The sequence below is a fragment of the Rattus rattus genome, chromosome 9, assembly GCF_011064425.1.
Source record: "Rattus rattus isolate New Zealand chromosome 9, Rrattus_CSIRO_v1, whole genome shotgun sequence".
In the NCBI taxonomy this organism is placed as follows: Eukaryota; Metazoa; Chordata; class Mammalia; order Rodentia; family Muridae; genus Rattus; species Rattus rattus.
This window is the reverse complement of record NC_046162.1, coordinates 84901723-84923914: the sequence shown is the minus strand read 5'-3', so window position 1 is coordinate 84923914 and position 22192 is coordinate 84901723. Positions and strand designations below refer to the sequence as shown.

General features: G+C 55.8%; 2 protein-coding genes across 10 annotated transcripts in view; both read left to right on the top strand.

Moving 5' to 3' along the window:
* Positions 1–5612, top strand: part of Bcas3 (BCAS3 microtubule associated cell migration factor) — a 451135-nt gene extending 445523 nt beyond the window's left edge. For 5 of the 9 annotated variants that reach the window (XM_032912992.1, XM_032912987.1, XM_032912989.1 and 2 more), the window contains one exon: positions 4773–5612. In XM_032912992.1, coding sequence (XP_032768883.1) covers positions 4773–4921 — 149 coding nt within the window. In that variant the 3' untranslated portion in view covers positions 4922–5612. Of the gene's footprint in view, positions 1–1684; positions 1776–4772 lie in introns of all 9 variants that reach the window. The other 4 variants (XM_032912993.1, XM_032912988.1, XM_032912991.1 and 1 more) reach the window with 1 other exon arrangement.
* A 6845-nt stretch (positions 5613–12457) lies between these two features.
* Positions 12458–21278, top strand: Tbx2 (T-box transcription factor 2). The gene is made up of 7 exons (XM_032912359.1): positions 12458–12852; positions 13914–14181; positions 15147–15293; positions 16416–16492; positions 16589–16752; positions 17200–17840; positions 19892–21278. The coding sequence occupies exons 1-7, from the start codon at positions 12458–12460 to the stop codon at positions 20336–20338; spliced, it is 2139 nt and encodes a 712-aa protein (XP_032768250.1). The 3' UTR covers positions 20339–21278.
* Positions 21279–22192: the final 914 nt, after the last annotated feature.

Below are 22192 nucleotides of genomic sequence, written 5' to 3'. Positions count from 1 at the left end.
TCCCTTTAATGAGCAGCATCGTGGCACTCATGCACACAGCAAGGTTGGCTGGGGCAGGCTGTAGAAGTAACGTATTAGTGGTGGCAGAAGTCCCAGGGCTGTCCCAAAACTGAGCCTGGGCCCCAGGTACCCTCTTCCAAACACATATAGCATTACCTTGGCAGGTCCCTGGGGGTCCTTCTGGAAACTTGGGATCTCCACAGTGCTGTACTGCCCAGGAACCCTCTGATGGTCTCAGACTAGACAGACCTGAAACTACTCAGTCCAAAGCAGAATTCACTTTGACCTTCTGCTGAACCTTCTAAGGCCTCCACAGCGGTCCCAGGTCTCACTTAAGGCCTGGTGTCCTCAGTGTCTCCCTTCCCCAGAGAATGGGGAACCAGACCTCATGCTTAATACAGTAGTTGATCCATGAAGTCATGCCATCACCACCGGACACCCACTCCCACCCAGAGCTCCCAAGAGCTATGCACGGCAACTCATGCTTGACCAAGGAGCTGTCCCCACTGTAGGATGGGGAACAGGGGCCGCCGTGCCTATCTCCTCATAGATGGACTCTGGCTCTTCTTCTTGTTCCTCCCATGTGTTCCCAAGTAACCAGAGTCGTCCTGAGAGGCTAGCCACCTCTCTTTGTTCCCTCACATGCCTTAGGAGTTTGACAGGCCCAGTGTGGAATGGGGGTAACATACAGACAAAGCCTCCTCTGCTTCAGGCTTACTTCATGAAAGCGGAGGTCTCACCCTTCTCATTGCTGGCCCTGCTGTCCTCTCCTGTCCCCTGTGGCCTACCCATCCTAGCTTGTGCCACTAGGGATCAGCTATGGTGACATACCTGTCGTCTAGTAAGACCAGTATGGAGTGGGGGACATGGGCGGTAGTAGGCCTGCCCTCCAACCAGTTCTCCCTCAGGTGAGCCCAGGGTCTGTGGCTTCCTCTTTGTCCTTAGTGTTGTTGTCTGCCTTCCAGGGTCACCAAGGCCCTGGAGAATATGAGGGCACAACCTGAGTCTGAGGACTTGCTTGAGGTTCCTCCTTATGTGCTGCCCTGTTGTGGGGAGGGTTGGGAGGTGGGTGTAGGAGAACAAGCTTTCTTAAAGCAACTGCCCCACGGGCTAGACTCAGTGTTGCTGGGAGAACCTCCCCGGTTGACTGGCCCTAGCCTGTTCTACTAGGCTTCATCTGGAGTCTGTTTTACTACAGTAAAGCTACTGAGAATTAGGGATGGTGGGGAAGGTGAACCAAATCAGGCTACCACTTTAAAATGCCCTGGGTTCCCTCAGAAATCTCGTCAGCCTGCCTCCTTCCTCTTCCTCTCCCAGCCATCCAACTGCATGGGGTCCCGTCTGTCACTGCATGGGCCATAGGTCCCTGTGTGTCCCCCTCTAGAAACTGTTGTTTTATGCTTACTGTGTGACTCCTCTTCCCCTACTCCCATACTGAAAGATTCGCCACACTTCTACCTCTGGGCCTGCCCCTCCATGACCGGTCAGTGTCCCGATGCCTCTCATGCATGTCAGTGTCCTGGACAGCAGAGCGTCGCTGCAAGACCACCCTTTGCCCGTGTGTCACCCCTGCACCCCCCTCCACCTTCTCCTGCTTGTGGAGATCCGTGTACTTCTGGATCGTTGTCCATATCTCTCAAAGAAAAAAAAGAAAAAGATTCCTCAATGCTTTTCTTTTCAAAAGGGAAAAAAAAAGGAAAAAAAAAACAATGCCAACAGCCCAGCGTGCGTGAACAGCCCAACAGTAACAAAGCGTGCGTTCGCGATGGAGGAAGGTAAGGCCACGCGGTTCCACTCGCCGCTTGCTCCAGGGCTGGGGGGTGACTCAAAGATGGGGTCCCATGTGCATCCACCCCTCCTCCATGTTCACGTCCCCCACACTTTCACTCTTGTGTCTTTGGAGGAACAGAAAAAGATTGAGTTTGATAGGAGTCACGTAGTAAAGCACTAAACAGTCCCAGGACCAGCCAAGCCCCTGGTCCTCTCACTGACTAGTTCATGCTGGAGAAAGGTCCCTTGTCTCCCACTACATCATTCATTCATTCATTCCAAATTATTTTTCAGGGCAAGCTACTTTTTAAGCCTGGGGATTGTGACTGAAAAAGCAGAGATGAGGCACACGTCCCCACCAGGGCCTGTCTCCTGAGGGATAATGGACTTGGAGGCATCTAAGGAGCGTAACTAGGAGTCAAAATGGGGGGTTCTGTAGTGGACACCAGGGTTCACAGAAGAGCGGACACTCACGGAAAGCTCAGGCAGATAAGCAGGCAGGTTGGGGCCCAGTGGCCGAAAGCTGTCCATAGCAACTCCTCATTCAAACAGGAAATACCAGTGAGGGCAGATAGGGTGGCAGGCTGTGATCAGCAGTTTGGTAATGCCAGGGAATTTATACCTGGGGACCATAAGGAGTGAATGAATGTCATTAGAGGAATAACAAGAGGAGGTTTGTGGTGTCCTGGCTCTGAGTGAGAATATGGAGATGTTGGGACCCAGTAGCCAGTTCAGACTAACCAGAGCAATGTTTGAAGGAGACAGCAAAATCTCAGGTATCCTGAGATGTGGGTGCACTGAACAATCCTGTCCCACCCCATCTCTCTCAGACCTAAGCACAAAGAGCAAGCATGGGCCTTGGCAACTGTCACCTGATGGGTGGGGTGCGTCCACTCAGACTCATGTGGTGGGGTCACCAAGATGGCTGGGGATATTGCTGGGGCCTATGCAGAGGGACATGGGGTTCGGAGCTTGGGCCTGGGCTGTGGATTCCTTAGCGTCCTTGGCAGTGTGGACATGTTGCATTTTGTATCAAAACTGTGGGCTCTACCTCTGCTCAGCAAAGGAGCCCCTCTCCCTTCCTGACAGCCTCTCCTGCTCCTTTACCTGGGGCGGTCTTCCTTGGGCCTGCATCCATCCCATCTGTATCCCTCAGGAGGCCCCGCTTTTCTTGCTACTGCCTGCTCCTCTCCTGCCCTTCTAGCCTGCTGTCAGCGCCCCCTAGTGCTAGGATGGCTGCGAGGGAGGGCATGGCCTCTGAAAGCCACTCCGGTCCTTGGGTCTCTGGGACATTCCTGGGCTTGCTTGTGGGAAAAGGAGGAGAGAAAAGGGACTCTCTTGGAGGTTCTCCTGAGAAGCCCGTTCTGCTCACTGATGCCCAGGGCCTCCCTTTGCTCTCTAGCCCTTTCCCTCAAGTGGAACAATGACCCTGTCCGCAGATGAGGGTGGACCTGAAACCAAGCTGGAGGAAAAGATCTGAGCAGCCACCTGCCTCATCTTTCTGTCCATACACAGTTATCCACGGCTTTCCCAGGGCCAAGGCCCTGCAGGAAGCCAGTGTCTCTTGGGGTTCAGGCCCCACAGCCAGTCCCTCAGTCTGTGTCCATGGTCCTTCTCCTCCTCACACCACTCAACCTGCTGTTGGGAGTCTGTATATAGTACTGTGTGCTCATCTAGCCTGGCTCAGCCCAGATGTGACTGACATTTCCTACCCCATCCCGTGGCTGCCGCCGCCACCGCCACTGCTACTGCTGCCGCTGCTGCTGGACAGCCCAGCTTGGGCTATAGTGTGGCCACCAGAGGTGGGAGTCGCTGGCTGGTGATGCCCGGCCAGCCTGGTGGAGGCCATGACCCTCACTCCCTAACCAAAGCCAGCTGTGCTGCATGTGTTTGGCAGCAGGGGCCTGGAGCTGGATACTGAGCTCAGAGCCAGACCAGATGAGTGTATTGCTGGATGTACCTTGATGTTTCGAGTAACTTCTTTAAGGTCCTATATTCCTGAGATAGGCAAGAAAAGCCTATAAAACACAGACAGGCAGACCACAGAGGAAGAAACTAAGCCATAGGGCACATCTGAGTTTGGAGAAGATGCCAGAAATGGTCTGTGCATGTGCTTGCCCACTTCTTAGAGCTAACAGCTAAAAGCAAAGAGGGAACAGGAATTGACCCCCCTTAGAAAACCAGTGAAGGGATCCAGCAAGCAGGGACTCCTATTCCCAGCCCTCTGCCTGCCCCAGTTGGTTGAAGAGCTGATGAGTCAGTTAAGGCTATCATAGCTAAACAGGTCTTTCTGTCATATCTAAAATAGCGGTGTGGAGGCACAGGGACCAGGGCAGCAGGCCTTGTTACTCTACAGATCAACTCAGCATATTCATTCTGTGTGTCCCCAGGAAACTTGACTGGGGTGGGGTGGGGCTAAGGGGAAATATTGAGGCAAGTAGGGAACCCTCTCTTCAGTGGAATAGGCTCCCACAGACAAAAGATCCCATTACACAGGGAAGCCATACACATTCTACAAGGCACAAGCTCAACCTAGCTAGCAGGTAGGATTTGTGGTGAGAGTAAGGGAGCTGTGGAGGTGAGCTGGGAGGGCTCCAGAGATGTCAGCTGCAAGAGCATTAGGACAGACGAGGCAGGCAGGCTGTGTCTCCCCTCTGTCCTGGCTTCTGCCCACCTACTGATCCTGGAGAGCACGCACTAAGGAATTGAGGCAGAATGCTACAGTGGAGTGTGTGAGCAGGTGCTAGCCTGCACCCCATGAGAAGCAGTGCCATCACACAGGGCATTGTGCTTCTGGCCTGAAGGCTTCTTCTCCCCTGACTGAACCCTCGTGTGACCTGAGCTGCCACTTGGTACATATGGAGAGCAGATAGGGGATGAGCCTCCTACAAAAGAGTATGAATGGACCCACAATGGGGCCTCATGGTGAGCTGCCAAGTCCAGGGTGTGCCCCCATCTCCAGCCGACTCTGACCAAACCTGGCCCTCTCCTCTGTTTTGCAGAACTTCAGCGAGAGGGAAGCATCGAGACTCTGAGTAACAGCTCAGGCTCCACCAGTGGCAGCATCCCAAGAAACTTTGATGGCTACCGATCTCCGCTCCCGACCAACGAGAGCCAGCCGCTCAGCCTCTTCCCCACTGGCTTCCCATAGACACCAGCCGCCTGCTTCCGACTGGCTGGCCTGCTCACCCCCTAGAGGGACTGACAGGGGTGGAGAGAAATGCCCCTATCTCCCCTACACCCCCACCCTCATAAACCTCTGGTCCCACCCTTTTCAGTCTCCTCAACCCCACCTTCCCGGAGCTTAGTGACAGCAGCCGCTCATCCCTAACTGGACTGAAGACACCTTCAGAACACCTCAGTACACCCTGACCTCTCCCACTCCTGTCAGTGGGGGCTGTGGCCTGAAGAGACTGCAGAACTCAGTCCCTTCTCTCTTTGCACATAATGTCCTGCATTGGATCCGCTTTTGTATTTTCAAACTACCCACAGGGGACTGGAACAGTGGCCAGATCTTAGGGCCTTGGGTAGGGAAGAGTTGAAAGGTCCAGCCAGGCATTTTGGTGGACATCAGCCCTAGCCCAGTTGAGGCGGTGATGCACACTGCCCCCAGGTATCAGTTCTTTCTAAAAAAGGGGTTAACTGAGGCCCAGAGTGATAGGGAAAAAGGAAAGACCTCCCCTTGCCCCTGCTTCCCTGTTGGCTCATGGGGAGATTTGTCTGTCTTATCTTTAAACCCTTGTACCCTGGTCCTGTACTGTTCAGTGAAGGAAACTGAAGTTACTGAGGCCGTGTCAGAAGTGCACGTCTTGTCCAATAAATCTTGCTGCAATTGGTGTTCATTCCTGAGTTGCTCGGGTCAGGGTCCTATCCAAACACCGAGCAAAGTCCTGTAGGTCTGACCGTGGGCACCCGCTCCCAACACCCACACCTCCATTATATACAAGTGTCGGAGGAATCCGTCTTGGGAAGAAAAGGGAGGAAAATCTTCCCACTGGAATTTAGGTGTTATTTCACTGAAGTCAAATCTCTAAGATTGTTGCTTGTTACCAGAGCCTCTGACTTCTGGAGGGGCCGAGCTTGGATCTCCTTTTAAGTCCTGACCCTGCTATGTGAAGGGAACTTGACCTCGCCTGTGGCCCTGTCTTGGGAGCCTCTCATGCTCAGAAGACAGAGAGCCTATTGACTAAAGTTGAGTATCTTCTGGAAGTTGGAACACCTCCGATAGCGTTTCTTGGGTTTGGTTTGTTTTTGCTTCTGAGACTGGGTTTCGGGTAGTTCAGGCTAACCTCTTAACTCACTATGTAGCCAAGGATAACCCTGAACTCCTGATCTCGCTACCTCCTGGGCTGGCATCATCCCTCGAGGGCTGACACTTGAGGAATATGTCACCATGTGCCTAAATTCTTGCTTTTCTCCCCTCCCTCCTCTTGTGGAGCTGAGAGGTGACAGAGACAGCTGACAACAGAAAAGCATGGTGCTCAGGGAAGAGGCTAATGCGGTTCTGGCCCCTCCTCCTTCACCCGCACCTCCCAGAGACCCCAGAGAAGTCATACAAGGACTGAAGGAGAGGGGCTGAGCCAAGTGTGCCTTAAGGTGGAGTTTTTAATGGAAGGGTTAAGTTCCCAGACAAGCAGTCTTCCCACCCAACAACCGTTGTCTGCTCAGAGCTGGGCCAGCGTCTGGGCCCCTGTCCTCTCCATAGCCCACATCCAACCCCCAGTGCCTGAAGAGAAATTTAATATTTAGACTCCTTCACCAGATCAATCGAGCGTATGGGGAACCGAACTGAATCACACACACTCTGCTCCTGCCTGGGCTCCTGGGAGCTGAGAAACCCTGTATCAGAAGAAAGCTTGGGACAACACAGGCCTAGGCCCAGCAAGCTGGGACTCCACAGGAGAGCAGCTTTTCCCCATTTGGGCAGCAGTCAACATAGATCTGTCTGGCACAGCCCCCATCCCCAGCTGGAGTGGCATTTTGGTCAACAGAGGACAGAAGGAGGGTGCCACAGGCTGCTTTGTGCACACAGCTGGTGGCTTGGCTGACCAGGGATGGTACAGAAGCTCTAGAAAGCATGACCTCTGCACCCACCCTTGAGCACAGAGATGGGACAAAGACATGGCTGCCAGGGTCTCTCTCAGCCCTGCAGGGGACCTACCGACCCCAGCCCAGCCCTTCCTTTACAGTGGGGAGAAAACAGATGTGGCCTCCTCCAGTCAGGGAAAGTAGTGGGTGTAGTGCTGGACTTGCTGGTGAGCACGCAGGACAATCTAGTTATTCATCTGCTTGTAGTCAGGGCAATTCTAAGTAAATGGGGGAAGGGTGAGGATCAGAGAGCTTAGATAAGCCGGCCCCATAGCGGCTGGCTGCCGGTTGGAGTTCAGGTTATCTGAAAGGCCCTGGGCCTGGCCTCCAGCTAATTGGGAAGGTTAGGGACCCAGCCATAGTCTGTAATCAGCTGGAGGTGAGAGCTAGACCAGGGACCTTACTGCCACTAGCCCTAGAGGGGCCGCCTCTTACCCTCTACAGATAACATCCGAAACAACCTCAGCCTCCCCCTTCTACCCTCAGACCTCATGATACCATCACTCAGAAAGCCATCAGAACATGAATCTAATTGTGATTGGGCCAGGTGACCTTGAGGAAGGCAAGTGACCTCCTAATTCTCACAGTACTACCTACTTATTGGGCTCCCTTTCAATCTGGATGGAAGAAAATACCTTCATCATCTGCAAAGAGGCTGCTGGGAACTGGCCACCGCACTGTCTGGGAGTGATTCAGTAAAGAGCCCGGTGGTCCAAGGGCAAAAAATCACACACAGACACAGACATGAGAACAGGCTCTGTCAGAAGCATACAGAACACAGCCACTGGGCTGTAACAGGATAATTTCCCAATACTGGTTTCTAAGTTCTAAAAATCCGACTAATAAACCCACTCATCCCACCCTCCTTTTGTTGATGACAAGCCTGAGCCCCAAGAAGGGCAGAGACTTTCCCAAGGTCATGGAGTCGCAGCTAGTCAGCTGACCCCTGTCTGCACCTTGCTGCTCCATGGGCTCCGTCCTGTTTCTGTACGGCCACCTGAACCCCAGCTGATCTATCTGGTGCCCGGCAGACAGTCCAGACGCCTCTCACTCTGAAGGTGCTCCCGGTAAACCCTCCCGCAGACCTGGTCTGTAAAGCCAGATCCCAGTGGAGGTTCTGGAATGCCAGTGTGGCTTTGTGCTCTGAGCAGAACAGCAATACCTCTTTTCTAAGGAGTGGATTTGGGATTCCGTTCTAGCTTCTCCACCTGGAGCCATGTGACCTTAGGCAAATTAACTTCAGCTCTAGCTGGGCTTCAGGATTCTCCTCTATAAGGAGAGGGACTATGAAGAGCGCAGCAGAAATGGCATGGCGGAGGAAAAGGGACCACTGTGGTCAGAAAGGTGCTCGAAGGCTACAGCCCTAGTCGTTCATTGGTAGGAGTGGAACTGCGGGAGACCCGCAAATTGTCACCGTGCTGTTCCCCAGGTACTCAGTGCCCGCAGACCAGCCCCGACCCACTATTGTAGGTGGGCCTATCTGGGGACCCTTCTCAAGCCGGTTCGCTCTTTTGAGATCCCAAACATGCACCATGTCCAGGCTCACGTTCAAGACTGGCGCCTCACTTTTCCTACCCGTTGTGTACCAAGGGCGACAGCTGCACTTCGCGGAACCAACGCTCTGGGTAGCGAGTATCTAGCAGTTTGGAGGAGTTACAGGATTCCTAAAGCTCTGGAGAAAGTCTCCCCAAATCAACAAGAACATAACCTATGTTCCTAACCGTGTGATGTCTCAATACGCAAAGAGATGCCCGCCCACCGGAGCAACTCTGTCCCTGGCAGAGACAGCTTAGCTGGGCCTTCGTATCAATCTGGAAAGCAGGCAGGCAGTGGGCCACACAGGAGGTAACAGTTCCAATGCTTCCCAGAGCCTGACAAGGAAGTGGCCCCGCGGCTGGTCCTGGCACCAGACTAGGGCCACACCGTGACCAGAAGGAAGGTCGGGCAGCCCACTCTTCCCGCGTTGCCTGCCGCACCCCAGCTTGTTGGCCAGACCCTGCGCTGGGTAATTGGGACGAGAGAGGCGACCGGCGAGCTGCGGCTCCAAGGAGACTGCGCGCCTGTCAGCCGCAATTTGTTTAAGTGGACGGGATAGGCTGGGCCGCCGGGGGCTGGGGTCACCGAGGCCGCGGCCCCCAGCCTGGCCAGACCCAGGACCGCGGGGGAGCCCAGCCCTACTGCTTAACCGGGCTAGCTGGCGCCAAGGCTCCAAGAGGCGCGGGTCCGGTGGAGAAGCCATGGATGGAAACAACGAATGCGCCTAGTGTCTTCTACCGACCACTTGTCCGAAGCATAGGGCCACTCATGTCACCCCAGCTTTTTCCAGACACATTCATATGTCAAGGCGTGCTTAGTGCCCAGTTTTTGGCGCTCACGTGCCCCTCATTCAACTCTGCCACAGGACCACACATCCCCCAGCATTCCCGCAGCCACTCCACGCGGGTCATGCGTGCAGATACCCACAGGGACCTATGCGAGACCATTCTCGATGTAAACCGGCCAAAAGATGAACCCGGCAGCCCTGCCAGGCTTGGGAACGCAGTCCCCTCTGGCCCGGGCTACTGGTGCTCGATTTGGTTGCGGGAAGCTAAGACTAAGAACCACGTGAAAGGGGCTTGGAACCGCGAAGCCAGCGCCTGCCCGACGCCCGGGCCCAGGACTGCCCGGGAGAGGGAGGGGCGGCAGAGCGCGCGTCCCCCACCCGTCTGCGGGTCCCGGCCGATGCGAAGTGACAGGGGCCGGAGCTTTGTTGTGGAGCCTCGGCCGCCTGGCGCCAGGCGCCCTCGCCCGTGCCCTCCCCCTCCAGCCCCGGGCGGCCCGCGAGGCGCCCCCCGGGGCCTCTTAAAGAGACACGCACACTCTGCCCGGGGGACTCCCCCAGGGGCGCCTGTTCCTGAGAAGGGGAGAGGAGTGGGGGGTAGACCCAGGCGGGGGTAGGGCGGAGCAGGAGCTGCGGCCCGCAAGGCGCCGCTCAAGAGGCTGCTTGGGCCGCCCCAGCGCCAGTTTTCGATGATCCAAGGATATTCTAAGAAAGTTTGGGGATGGGTCGATAAAGAATCTTAAGAGTGGCTAAGGCAGGTTCTCCAGGTGACTGTGTGGTGGTGGGCTGGAGCGGTTGGTGGAATCCCAACCTGCCGGGGCGGCAGGGAAAAAGTGTCTGACCAGTCGCAGGTCAGGTCCTTAACTTAAGTGGGATTCAGATCCCCTAATGTAGCCACTGGGCGACAGCTGCCCGGTTTCGAGGACCAATAATTCAGACCTTCGTGTTTCAAATCTCGGGCCTAAACGGGTAGACCAGCTACAGTATGCTACCCAGGAAAAATGTCCAAAAATACATACTTCAATACATACACATTTTTACAAGGTACTAAAGTGCCTGATCCCACACACACAACTTAGCAAATGTATTGCTAATTCGGAAAGCTGACCTGACTTTTTTGTTGTTGTTGCTGTTCGCCTCACTAACTGCCTAAGTGTGTTGTTCAGACACCTATCTCCTGGAGGAGCCACATCCTGTCTAAATTGGAACCAATGCAAAGCTGCCATGGATCTCACACCAGCTGCGAACTAGAGCTGAAGATTCATTATGGGCAGAGAAAAGAATGAGAAAAAGCGACCTAGCCAAGAGTAAGGTCCTGACGAAAAACCTAGTGGGGCAGGCGCGCACAGGGCGATGAGGAATTACAAGCTCCTGGTGGTTGACTCAGATGTATAGGAAAAAAGGTCGTGGAGGCCAAACGACTCCTGCTGGTTTCAACCTCGTACTGCCGGGGGCGACTAGCTTTTAAACGCCTTTCTGGGCGGTCAGCTACCAAGTGCCCGGAGACCTGGTGTACGTAGCAGAGGGGCGAGCTGCCTGGGCCACTGATGATGTAGGCACCCACCATACGGGCACAGGGCAGAATTCGCTTATACTGGTTGGGTGGGTGGGAGGGTCCACTGTGGCTAGTGCATACCCTGCCTCCCCTCCCCAACAAGCACAAGGGTCGGAGCACCAGCCATAAATGGGCAAGTGTATGATCTTTTTACTCTGAACACACCTGATTATGGCTCTCAATGTGTACGGAGGGGCACCACACTGGACACAAAATACACACACACACACACACACACACACACACACACGAAGATGCATTGGGGCCGGTGCCAGAGAGCAAACGAAGACTGATCGTCGAAAGGGGTGTTCACACATGCTGGCAGACACCTCGATTCCCACCCGCATTACTCAGCATTCCTGAACTAGGGGGCCTTGAGCTTCCAAAAGACGGAAACAAACTCTAGAGAAGTAACTGGAGGTGAAGGAAAGATGCCAGTGTTTAGGAAGAGATAGGCTTGCATCTCCAATACCGGATGCGGCGAAAATTCGTTCTGGCGCGTGTGGAGAATCTGAGTTCTAGGATCGGCTAGCGCGGTACCGCCTTGGGCTCTGTAGAAGGTGCGCTCACCTATCTGGCCCCAAGGATCCATTCCCCCACTCGCCAGAAGGTTTTGACTTAGGGACCTGACACACACCTACTTTAGGCTAAATGCCGGGCCCGCCTGTAACCCCAGGTTCCTGAGTCTATGAGGGGAGGAGCAGGTGAGGAGTGGGGGTCCCTTCATTTCTCCAGTGCAAGGCCGCGTCCCGCTCCCGCCCGTGCCGGCCCCATCAGGGTTCTGCCGTGGCTCCCCACTCACCGGCTCCGGCCACCTGATTTCGGCTCCGGGACCTCGGTCGCCCGAGCCTCCTGACTTGCCCGCCCACCGGCCTCGCTTTCCAGTGCCCGCAGCCTCCCTCCGAAGTGCATGGACCCGGGGCGGTGACCGGGAGTGGGGTGGGAGGCCAGGCTGGGGCGCAGGCCAGAGCGGCCGGGCCTCCCGGCGCGGGAGGGAAAGGGCGCCCCCTCTCCTCTCCCGAACGTGTCAATGCTTTGCACTTGGGGCCGGCACGCGGCTAGGGGTCCTTCCCCAAGGCCCTGGGACCCGGGCGCCCCCTGCCTCAGGCCCTTTCGGCGGGTCAGATCGGCCCTCTGCGCTTTCCAGCCCTCGCCCAGGCAGCGGCCGGCGCGGACGACGAGGTGGGGGCCAGGCCAGGGGGAGGGGTCTCGGGGCCCGCCGGCCCGTCATTGGTTAATATTTTATTCTGTTGACATGTTTTCTTACTGCTGAGGCTTCCGACACCTTCTCCCTGGCCCCCCCTCCCGTCCAGAGCTTGGCCTGAGCTGTCAAAACCCCGCCCCCGGAGACCCACAATTGGTCCAAAAAGCGTAAAATCAGCAATCAAGGGGGGCCTGGCTCGTTAGCGCAGGGGATCCGAACAGGGCAGGACATGTGAGATAGTCACAGTTTTCCAGAGATCAGGACAAGATCTAACCAGTCGCGCGTGGTCCCCGGCGCCGGAGTCGGCCAGCCCAGCCCAGCCCCGCGCAGAGCCCCCTCCGCCCCCGCGTCCAGAGCCCCGCGCCCCTTGAGGTGCGCGGGACGGGGAGCCGGGAGAAGCCGCTGCCGCGCCCGCCGCCCGGGCCGTCTGTCCTCCGCGCGCGCCGCCGCCCGGGCCGGGGGTCCGAGGCGCGCCCCCGGCCCCGGCCCCGGCTCCCGGGTGCCTGGGCCGGATGTCCTGATGAGAGAGCCGGCGCTGGCAGCCAGCGCCATGGCTTACCATCCGTTCCACGCGCCACGGCCCGCCGATTTCCCCATGTCCGCCTTCCTGGCGGCAGCGCAGCCCTCCTTCTTCCCGGCGCTAGCGCTGCCGCCCGGCGCGCTGGCCAAGCCTTTGCCCGACCCGGGCCTGGCGGGGGCGGCGGCCGCGGCAGCAGCGGCGGCGGCGGCAGCCGAGGCGGGGCTGCACGTCTCGGCACTCGGCCCGCACCCGCCCGCCGCGCATCTGCGCTCGCTCAAGAGCCTGGAACCGGAGGACGAGGTGGAGGACGACCCCAAGGTGACGCTGGAGGCCAAGGAGCTGTGGGACCAGTTCCACAAGCTGGGCACCGAGATGGTCATCACCAAGTCCGGGAGGTAGGGTGGCCGGGAGACCGGCGGGCGGGAGGGCTCGGGGATCGGACAGCACCCACCAGCACCGGGCCGATGCACTCTAGGCTCTCCACGCTCCGGCCCTGGCGCCACGCTCTTCTCCACAGACAAGCAAACTGACTTTTTTTTTTTTCCGTTTGGCTCCGGAGCGAATTAAAAAAGAAAAAGAAAAGCAAACACCTCTCGATTGAAATAAAACGAAAACACGCTCCTAAAGAATATTCCTAACCTTTCTGAGTCTCAAAGCCTCTGTGGCTCGACTCTGGAGGGGCTCCTCCGCCCCTTGCGGTCTCGGTCTCGCTTTTCTGTATCCCGGTCGGTCTCCGAGTTCCTAAGAGAAGGAACCTTCCCCGGATTCTCCACCGATCACCGGAGTCCATAATGGGACTAGCATCCCTACTCCTGCTAGCTCCAGACCGACCACTTGATTCTGACAGAGAATTGTTGAGCCCACAGCTAGGCCTTGGAGAGAATCTTGCTTGTCCTTGGAGCTTGGAGCTCTGGACCAGTCACCTCTTGAGGCCTTAAAGCCAGGAGAAAAACACAATCCCCAATCCTCCCAGCACTGAAAGTCCAGGCCTCGGGTTCACCCTGTTCCCCCGAAATTCTAGGCTAGGGTTCCCTGATTAAGGCTCTAAATCGTTTCCCCAGACAAAGACCTTGCTAGTTTATTTCTTTGAGCCTGTCCCAATAGTTTATTTCCTCTCTACGAATTTCTGGGCAATTCAGAAAAACCCAGGGTATCTCTAAAGGGCCTAGCTTCCTTTCCTGGGCATCAACCCTCATCTCGGATCAGAGTGGAGGAAAGGTTCCCAGATCTGAGTGCAAAACTAATCCAAGACTTTACAAAACAGGGTCTGGCCGGCAGAAAGGAGATGTTTTGGGAGTAACAAACACAGGTTGGGTCTTCCTGGTAGCAGTAGGAGCACAGCACATCGTGGCAAACGTAGATGGGGAAACTTCAGGCAGGGTGTCACATCATGGGGAAGGCAAAGGGGCCAAGAAGACCCGGGTCCCAATGGCTATCCCCCTTCCCTCCCTCCGAGGCGGATGTTCCCCCCCTTCAAGGTTCGAGTCAGCGGCCTGGACAAGAAGGCCAAGTACATCCTGCTGATGGACATTGTGGCTGCCGATGACTGCCGCTATAAGTTTCACAACTCAAGATGGATGGTGGCAGGCAAAGCTGACCCCGAGATGCCTAAACGCATGTACATCCACCCGGACAGTCCGGCCACAGGGGAGCAGTGGATGGCCAAGCCTGTGGCCTTCCACAAACTGAAGCTAACCAACAACATTTCTGACAAGCATGGCTTTGTGAGTGTGGGCAGGTTGGGAAGATAGTGAGAACCTGGGTGTAGTTGAGTGGGTAGAAGGAGGCTAGAGGATTTCAGGAGGGAATCATCGGTTGAACCCCTAGAGCGGCCCTGTCTGAGTCACTGCTCTGTGGCCCAGGTAAGCTGGGCCTAGGCTTCCAGAGTCCTGTTCTGCAAGCCTGAGGAAAAGTATGTAGACAGTTTGTGGAAAGCTCCAGGCTGCTCTCAACCTCAGTTCATTTCTGACAGAATTTTGAGAGCCCCTCGTAGAGTCAAGAGTGAGGCAAGTGTTAATGGGTCAAGCTGCCCTGGGTCCTGTGGAGGTCACCCTGCTGAGGATGTGTAGACGCAGTGTTTGGACAACCTGCCATGGCTTCCTCCTGTAGCTAACCTTTACTACCATTAGGAAATCCAGAAATTAAATCTGCCCTCATCCAGCCTTCGGGAGATCTTCCCTCCATTAAGGGGGATGCCCAGGCATGGAAAATAAGGAGGGACTCCCCATTTCTGACTGAGCCAAGGTCCTAGCAAGTGCTAGGGAGTTCACTGGGCAAAGAGAATCTCCTAGTGCATTATAGCTAGCCCTTAAGCACCCCTACACACACACACACACACACACACACACACACTTTCTTTCCTTAGTATCTCAGGACCCAGTAATGCCAGGGAAAAGTGAGGTCAACGAATGGAGATGGATCTTATTTGTTTGTTTCTGTTTTGTTTCATTTCTTTTTCCAACTGGGAGATGTAAGAGAAAGAAAGAGTAGCTGTGAAAAGGGGGGGGGGAAGCATGAGAAAATATAAAATGAGGTGCAGGTGAAAGAAAAAAAAAACAAACGAGAGAACAAAGAGAGAGAGAGAGAGAGAGAGAGAGAGAGAGAGAGAGAGAGAGAGAGGTCAGTCCAATAGCAGAAAGCTTTAGGCCCAGGGCAGGGGACTGCGGGCTGAACCTCTTACTCCTCACAGACCATCCTGAACTCTATGCACAAGTACCAGCCGCGCTTCCACATCGTTCGAGCCAACGACATCTTGAAGCTCCCATACAGTACCTTTCGCACCTATGTCTTCCCAGAGACTGACTTCATCGCTGTCACTGCCTACCAGAATGACAAGGTGTGCTGGGGGTAGGGGGGAGTGGACTTGGCCCCTGCATCCGTCTACATCCCCCCCAATATTTACAGGCTCCAACCCTCCCTTCAAACCCACCTGATAGCAGCGGCATTGCAGAGAGCTTCAAGTACTCACCGCCCACTCAGATTCAGAAGAGCAGCACCCACATAAATCCCCCGGGCTCCCCCTCATACCCACACAGACACACATACTCCCCCGAGGCACTCAAACAGCTGGGCCGTAGTTGGAGTGGAGATGTTTACTTAGCAATTAGTAGGGACTCAGGCTCCCGCTGACATTTTTACATTTTATTCCTTCATTTCTTGGCTCAGGACTGGGAATCTAAATGAAAAGAGGGCGCCTGGGGCAATCTGCCCAAGCTCTACAGATGCTAGGAACTCAGGGTCCAATTTTTACTCTCCAAGGGAGCCAAAGAGTGGGACAGGTGGCACAGCCCCTGGCGAGCTCCTCTAAGCCACTTGTCTGAGTCCATCCAGGCCCTAGGTCCTTTGGGAGAGGCTGGGAGAATTCTCCTTAGGAGAAATGGCCCTCATAGATCGCCTTGGATTAAATGAGAAGGTCCCAGTGTCTTTGGTTGTGTCTTTATAAACTAGGTGTCTGCCTGGCCAGGTACATTGTATAGAGTGTCTTAGCTCTGTGTGGAAACAAGTGAATTCTATATCTAAACAAGTTAGATTCTATATGCGCTCGTTTGTTTATTTTTATTCTTTTGTGAACTTGCCCTTATGGGCCTGTGAGTGCGATGACTTGACTTTGCCTGGACCTGCGGACTTGGGTGTGCGGGCACTGTGTTTTTCTATGCTCAGGTGCCGAATAGCTTAACCTGTGTGACTACGTGAGCCTGTTTGCTTGCTTGGGCCTGTGTGTGCGTGTCGAGGGATTATTTCTTGAATAAGACTGTTGGAGATGCAGAGATCCCGTCATTTTCCTAGATGCTTGTCTGCCGGCCTCACCTCTCTGCGTACTACCCCAGGCCGGTGGCACGACCCCACCCCCAATCCCCGCTCTCTACTGTGTAGTACCAGTAGCCGCTGACCTCGGGGTGCCCCCGGCCAGCCTAGAAGAGCCAGGTCTTGACTTAGTACCACTTCCTCGGTCCTGCAGATTACACAGCTGAAGATCGACAACAACCCTTTTGCCAAGGGCTTCCGGGACACCGGGAACGGCCGTCGGGAGAAAAGGTGAGAGACCTGCCGATGGCCTGTAGCACGTACCCCGGGTCGCAGAAAACAGGGAGGATACAATGGCGGCTGACCGCTCCCTCTGCTCGCCCCCAGGAAGCAGCTAACGCTGCCCACTCTCCGTTTGTATGAGGAGCACTGTAAACCGGAGCGTGACGGCGCTGAATCCGATGCCTCGTCCTGCGACCCTCCGCCTGCGCGCGAACCACCGCCCTCCCCCAGCGCAGCGCCCAGCCCTCTACGCCTGCACCGGGCCCGAGGTGAGCGGCATAGTTGATCCGAGTCTGGAGGGAAAGACCAAGAAATGTCCTCTTAGTTGTCCCTTAAAGTCGGTCTTTTGCTCAGTGATCGGCTAATCTTAAAGGCCTGAATAAAAATTACCGGAATGTGGCTAGAACTTCCAATCTGGTACTCCCATATAAGGACTGTCCCTGGCAACCAGGACATTTGGTAGAATTTGGAGCTGGACCTTTTCTAGGATGTGTGGTTGGAAGTAAGCTATCTCCTCCGGGGCTCGTTTTCTTCCAGTGTTAGAATGGGTCTTGATTTATGTGACCTGCAGCTGCCCCTAGAAGCTCTCCCAACTTGACCTTCCCAACAGCTGGTCTGTCTAAAGTGTCGGTGACCAGGTCCAGGTTCCGGGGAACTGGGCGCCACGTCGGTCTCCGGCTGCGTCGGGATAACCCGTGCTCCCTCCCTCCCCGTAGCCGAGGAGAAGCCGTGCGCAGCCGACAGCGACCCTGAGCCGGAGCGGTCGGGCGAGGAGCGCGCCGCAGCGCCCCTGGGCCGCAGCTCTTCGCGGGACGCCAGCCCCGCTCGCCTGACCGAACCCGAACGCTCCCGGGAGCGGCGCAGCCCGGAGAGGGGCAGCAAGGAACCGACGGAGGGCGGTGGGGACCGCCCATTTAGCCTGCGGAGCCTGGAGAAGGAGCGCGCGGAGGCCCGGAGGAAGGATGAGGGGCGCAACAAGGACGTGGGCGAAGGCAAGGAGCCCAGCCTGGCGCCTCTGGTGGTGCAGACAGACAGTGCGTCCCCCCTGGGTGCGGGCCATCTGCCCGGCCTGGCCTTCTCCAGCCACCTGCACGGGCAGCAGTTCTTTGGGCCGTTGGGAGCTGGCCAGCCCCTCTTCCTGCACCCAGGACAATTTGCCATGGGCCCCGGAGCCTTCTCCGCCATGGGCATGGGTCATCTGCTAGCCTCGGTGGCAGGCGGCGGTGGCAATAGCGGGGGCGCTGCGCCCGGAACCGCGGCGGGGCTGGACGCAGGCGGGCTGGGTCCCGCAGCCAGCGCAGCGAGCACCGCGACTCCCTTCCCGTTCCACCTCTCCCAGCACATGCTGGCATCTCAGGTAAGTCCTGTGATCTGCAGGCAGCCGAAGGAGGGTGGCACAGCAGCTTGTTGGTGGCTGAGGTGGGCAGAGAACTTGAGAGATGCTATAGGTACTCAGATCCTCCGAGAAACCAAAAGCTATCTACAGGAAAGCCATTTAAGTCCTAAGAGATTAAAACCGACCATGAGCTAACCAGGACATTGCTTCTGAACCCTATGTGACCTTAGGAATGTCCCTGGTCCTCTCTGGACCTGTTTGCCCCTCTATAACCCCAATGAGGAGTGAGAGAACACAGTTCAAAATTCTTCTGAATGACCAACTAGGGTGCTCCTGGGTTTTATGGGGTCCACTTTTCTGGCCCTAGGAAATGTTTGAGAAAGAAAATCTTTACTTCATGATTGGCTCTGAAAAACTGTAGGCTGGACGAACGAAGGAGGGAATTTTGCGTTATTTTCTAGACAGTTGACTCCCCAAATGACTCACCTCCCAGATATTCCTGGCCCCTTTAAGGTCCTCTAGTAAGTCGCCAGTCCTGACAAGTGACAAGACTGGTCTTTGCCCTACTCTTGAGTCCCTAACTCTCCTGTCGCATCCAGGGAAGGGGGCTTAGCTCCCCCACAACCTCTTACTGAAATTCTAAATTCCCAGGGGAGAGTTTATGAAAATGTGGCCAGAGGCGTAATACGGAGATCGGATGCGCAGAGCAAGCTCTTTAGTTACTTGGGTGGAATATTCCCTGCGGAAAGATTTGGAATCCCTTCATTCGGTTTCTTCCCTCTGAGGTTTCTGGCAAATTGAACCCTTGAGATCATATCTCCAGGGAAGGAAAACAGGAGGTTAGATTTTTGAGAAAATGGCTTTGGTACAGAAGTGAATATGTGTAAGGGGGTGGGTTCTGAAATGAATTTGTCTGTAATACCCGAATCCCTGTGACTCCAGACTGGAAGGTTGAGCTGCACCCCTGGCTTTCTGTGGATGAATGCCTCTTTCCTCAGCAAGCCCTAATCATTACAGGGGGCGGACCGTGGGGGAAGCCTGGGGCTTCTGGCTATGGCCTGGTCAGTAGGTGCAAATCCAGGGAAAGAGTACCCCAGAGCTCATGAGAAGTCAGTTGTTATAATTGTTAGGTGGTAAAGCCATAGTTGTATGTCAGGTAAAGCAGAATTTTGAGAAGTTCCCTCCCCCTCCTCCCAACCTGAGGTGCTAGATCTGAAGTGCACAAGCAAGCCCTTCTATTCCTACAGACTAAGCTGCTTCTTGCCCCCCCCCCACCCCGTTTGAACAGGGACTTGGGTTTTCTCTGTCCCTGGCACTGTCAGAGCCGCCCCCCCCCATCACCCACTCCAGAGGCACACACTCCAGGACATAAGCCATTATCTCAAAAGGTCAGACAATCTCAAATCGGGGCCTCACGAACTGAGCGCCCTGTGTCCAGGGTTTCCTGACTGCTCTGCTATCCACCAGCAAAGCCTGCATTCCGTCCTCAGCTGCCACAGAAGCGCTGCCAGTTCTTTGTCAAATGTTCAGGCCAGTTTATGAACTGGTTGTCACTTGTGTCCTGATCCGGGCTGAGACAGGAGACCCCTGGACAGGCAAACAAGCGCGAAGCTTGGTCATCTTGCTTCCTAAGCCTGTGTTCCACTGCAGTGTGGGACCTGCAGACAGAAGGCTGGAGGAACTGCTGTCCTACAGGAGCAGGACCTCATATGACAGTCCCAGCTGTCTGCTTGCCACCTGGCCCCATGCCTGTCTTGGTTCTTCTCTCTAGGCCTTTGCCCATCCTAGTTCAGCCAGCTGATGCTAATTCTCTTACCCCTACAATACCAAACAGCACAGAATAGGGAGACTCCAGGTCTTTGCTTCCCACCCTAGGTGATGGACACACTCACTGGGTTTGTCCCTGGCACACTGGTTCATCTCATGTGAGCCCGGGGTTTTATAGCTATGCGAATTCTGGTTTATAGCCTAAATGAGTAGGGCACGGGTTGTCTAATTGTAGTATTCAGGCTACCACCTTTAAAGACACTTCTGACAGATGTCTAACCCTTCTTGCCTTCTGTTTCTTCCAGGGAATCCCAATGCCCACTTTCGGAGGCCTCTTCCCCTACCCATACACTTACATGGCAGCAGCGGCCGCCGCCGCCTCCGCTTTACCCGCCACCAGCGCTGCAGCTGCCGCCGCCGCCGCCGCTGGTTCTCTATCACGGAGCCCATTTCTGGGCAGTGCCCGGCCCCGCCTGCGCTTCAGCCCCTACCAGATCCCGGTCACCATCCCACCTAGCTCTAGCCTCCTTACCACCGGGCTGGCGGCGGAGAGCTCCAAGGGCGGAAATAGCCGTGAGCCCAGTCCACTGCCTGAGCTGGCTCTCCGAAAAGTGGGGGGCCCATCCCGCGGGGCCCTATCGCCCAGCGGCTCAGCCAAAGAGGCGGCCAGTGAACTGCAGAGCATCCAGAGACTGGTGAGTGGGCTAGAGAGCCAGCGAGCCCTCTCCCCCGGCCGGGAGTCTCCCAAGTGAGGGACCGCTTGGCTGCTGCGCTGCCACACGAGCCTGTCGGGCTGGGCTCTCTGCCTCGGCTGTTTGGGACGTGTACAGCACAGAATGGGTATTTATTTAAATAAAGAAGCAAAAGCAGGCTTCAGCGGTCAGAATAGAGCCTCGCGTGGCAGGTCGGGGGTCTGGGCCGCTACCCTGGGGTCTAAGCGAGGAATCAGTCTACCCGGAACACAGTCACTCTGGAGCCCCTGGATGTGATGCGGATTTCTGTTCGAGAGTCAACTCCCAGGGCACCTCCTTCTTTCAACATTATGGGGGTGGCCTCTTTCCGGCGGTCCCTTTGAAAGCCAAAAGGTGCATAGGGTAGAGGTGTTCACTTCGGAAAGCATCCCAGGATCCTGGCCTTAGGCCTGAATGTCGTGAGAAACTGGTGTGGACGATGCTGGAGGCAGGGAAGCCTGAACTCAGCGTAGACTTGAGCTAAGAGGAGTCCTGTCCGGTTGGTCTTCCCACCTCTACCCCACAAAAGACAGGCGCCATTCCTACTTCCACTTCTGGGTCAGCGGAGGAAGTTGCACTTCTGCTTTGAGTCCCCAGGGGGCAAAAGATATTTATGAAATAAATGGTAATTTGTGTAAATAAGTTTTAAGGTTCCCAGAAGATACAAATTCGTATTAATTTATTCGAAGGTGTACATTGCTGTGTACATATATTTAGAGATTAACTCATAGCATTTAATTTTTTTCATTTTACATGAGCATCTATATTGTACAGGGCCCCAGGATCCTTGGCTGCTGGGGGAGGGGGAGGCACCGAACCCCAGGGAAGGCCCACCCCGCGGGCCCCTCAGCCTCTGCGCCCCGGTTTTGCCCGCCCAGCCCACGGGCCCCACCTCAGGTTTTCACTTTTTGCTCCAGAGGGAGAACGAAGCGAGAAAATAATAAAAACGCTACCATGCGAAGTGACCCGCACTGTGCGCTCTGTGGGTCGCGCGGGGCTGGGGCTCTGTGGGCGCTGAAGAAGGAACTGAGGCGGGGACATGGGCGCCCCTATCTGGCCCGCAGCTGCACCTCGGAGACCGCGGCTTCACAGCCCGGCCGCGTGCAGAGCCGCGAGGCCCCGAGGCGCCCGCGTCGGCGCCTGGCTCAGGCCGGGCCTGGAGGCGCCGCTCCGCCCCGCAGCCCCCGAGACCCAGGCCCGTGACCCTGGCTCCCTCTGCTGGCCACTCTGTGTGACCGCAGCTCCTGCCACTCCAAGGCATTTAGTCGCGGGAGTCACGCAAAGCGCAGCAGAGTGGCCTGGACTCCCGACTCCTTTCTAGGACACTGTGGACCCGCTCATCACCCCACTTTCAAACTTCCTGGGTACATGATCTGGGAAACTGGGCCCTGCCCTTTTCACTTTCTCCTTTTGTGCGTGTGTGTGTGTGTGTGTGTGTGTGTGTGTGTGTGTGTGTGTTGGGCAGGAGATAGTGGCCATCTTTCTTCAATACCACGGACTCCAGAATAAGGTCCCATCACTTTCCCTTCTGGGATCATTCGGTGTTTGGGCTGCTGGGAAAGTCTGGCTTTAAAAACCCCTCAGCTCATTTATCTCCTGGAGTGAGAGTGTGGGTCCTTCCCCTCCTTGCCTCAACTTGCTGGCGACTTTCAAGGGAGTCCTACCGTGTCCCACTGGTCCCACTGGGCTGGTGCTTCCCTAAGACCCCCTTCTGTTGGAGAGCAAGGTTCTCCCATCCACTTCGCTCCTGAAGGCCATGGTGATAACCTCATCCTGCTGGTAGGTGCCTCAGTCCTCAACCAAGGCGGCCGGTAAACGGAGAGCTGACTACTTCAACACGTCCCTGGGTTTGTGGTCGTTGAGCGCCCACCCCGT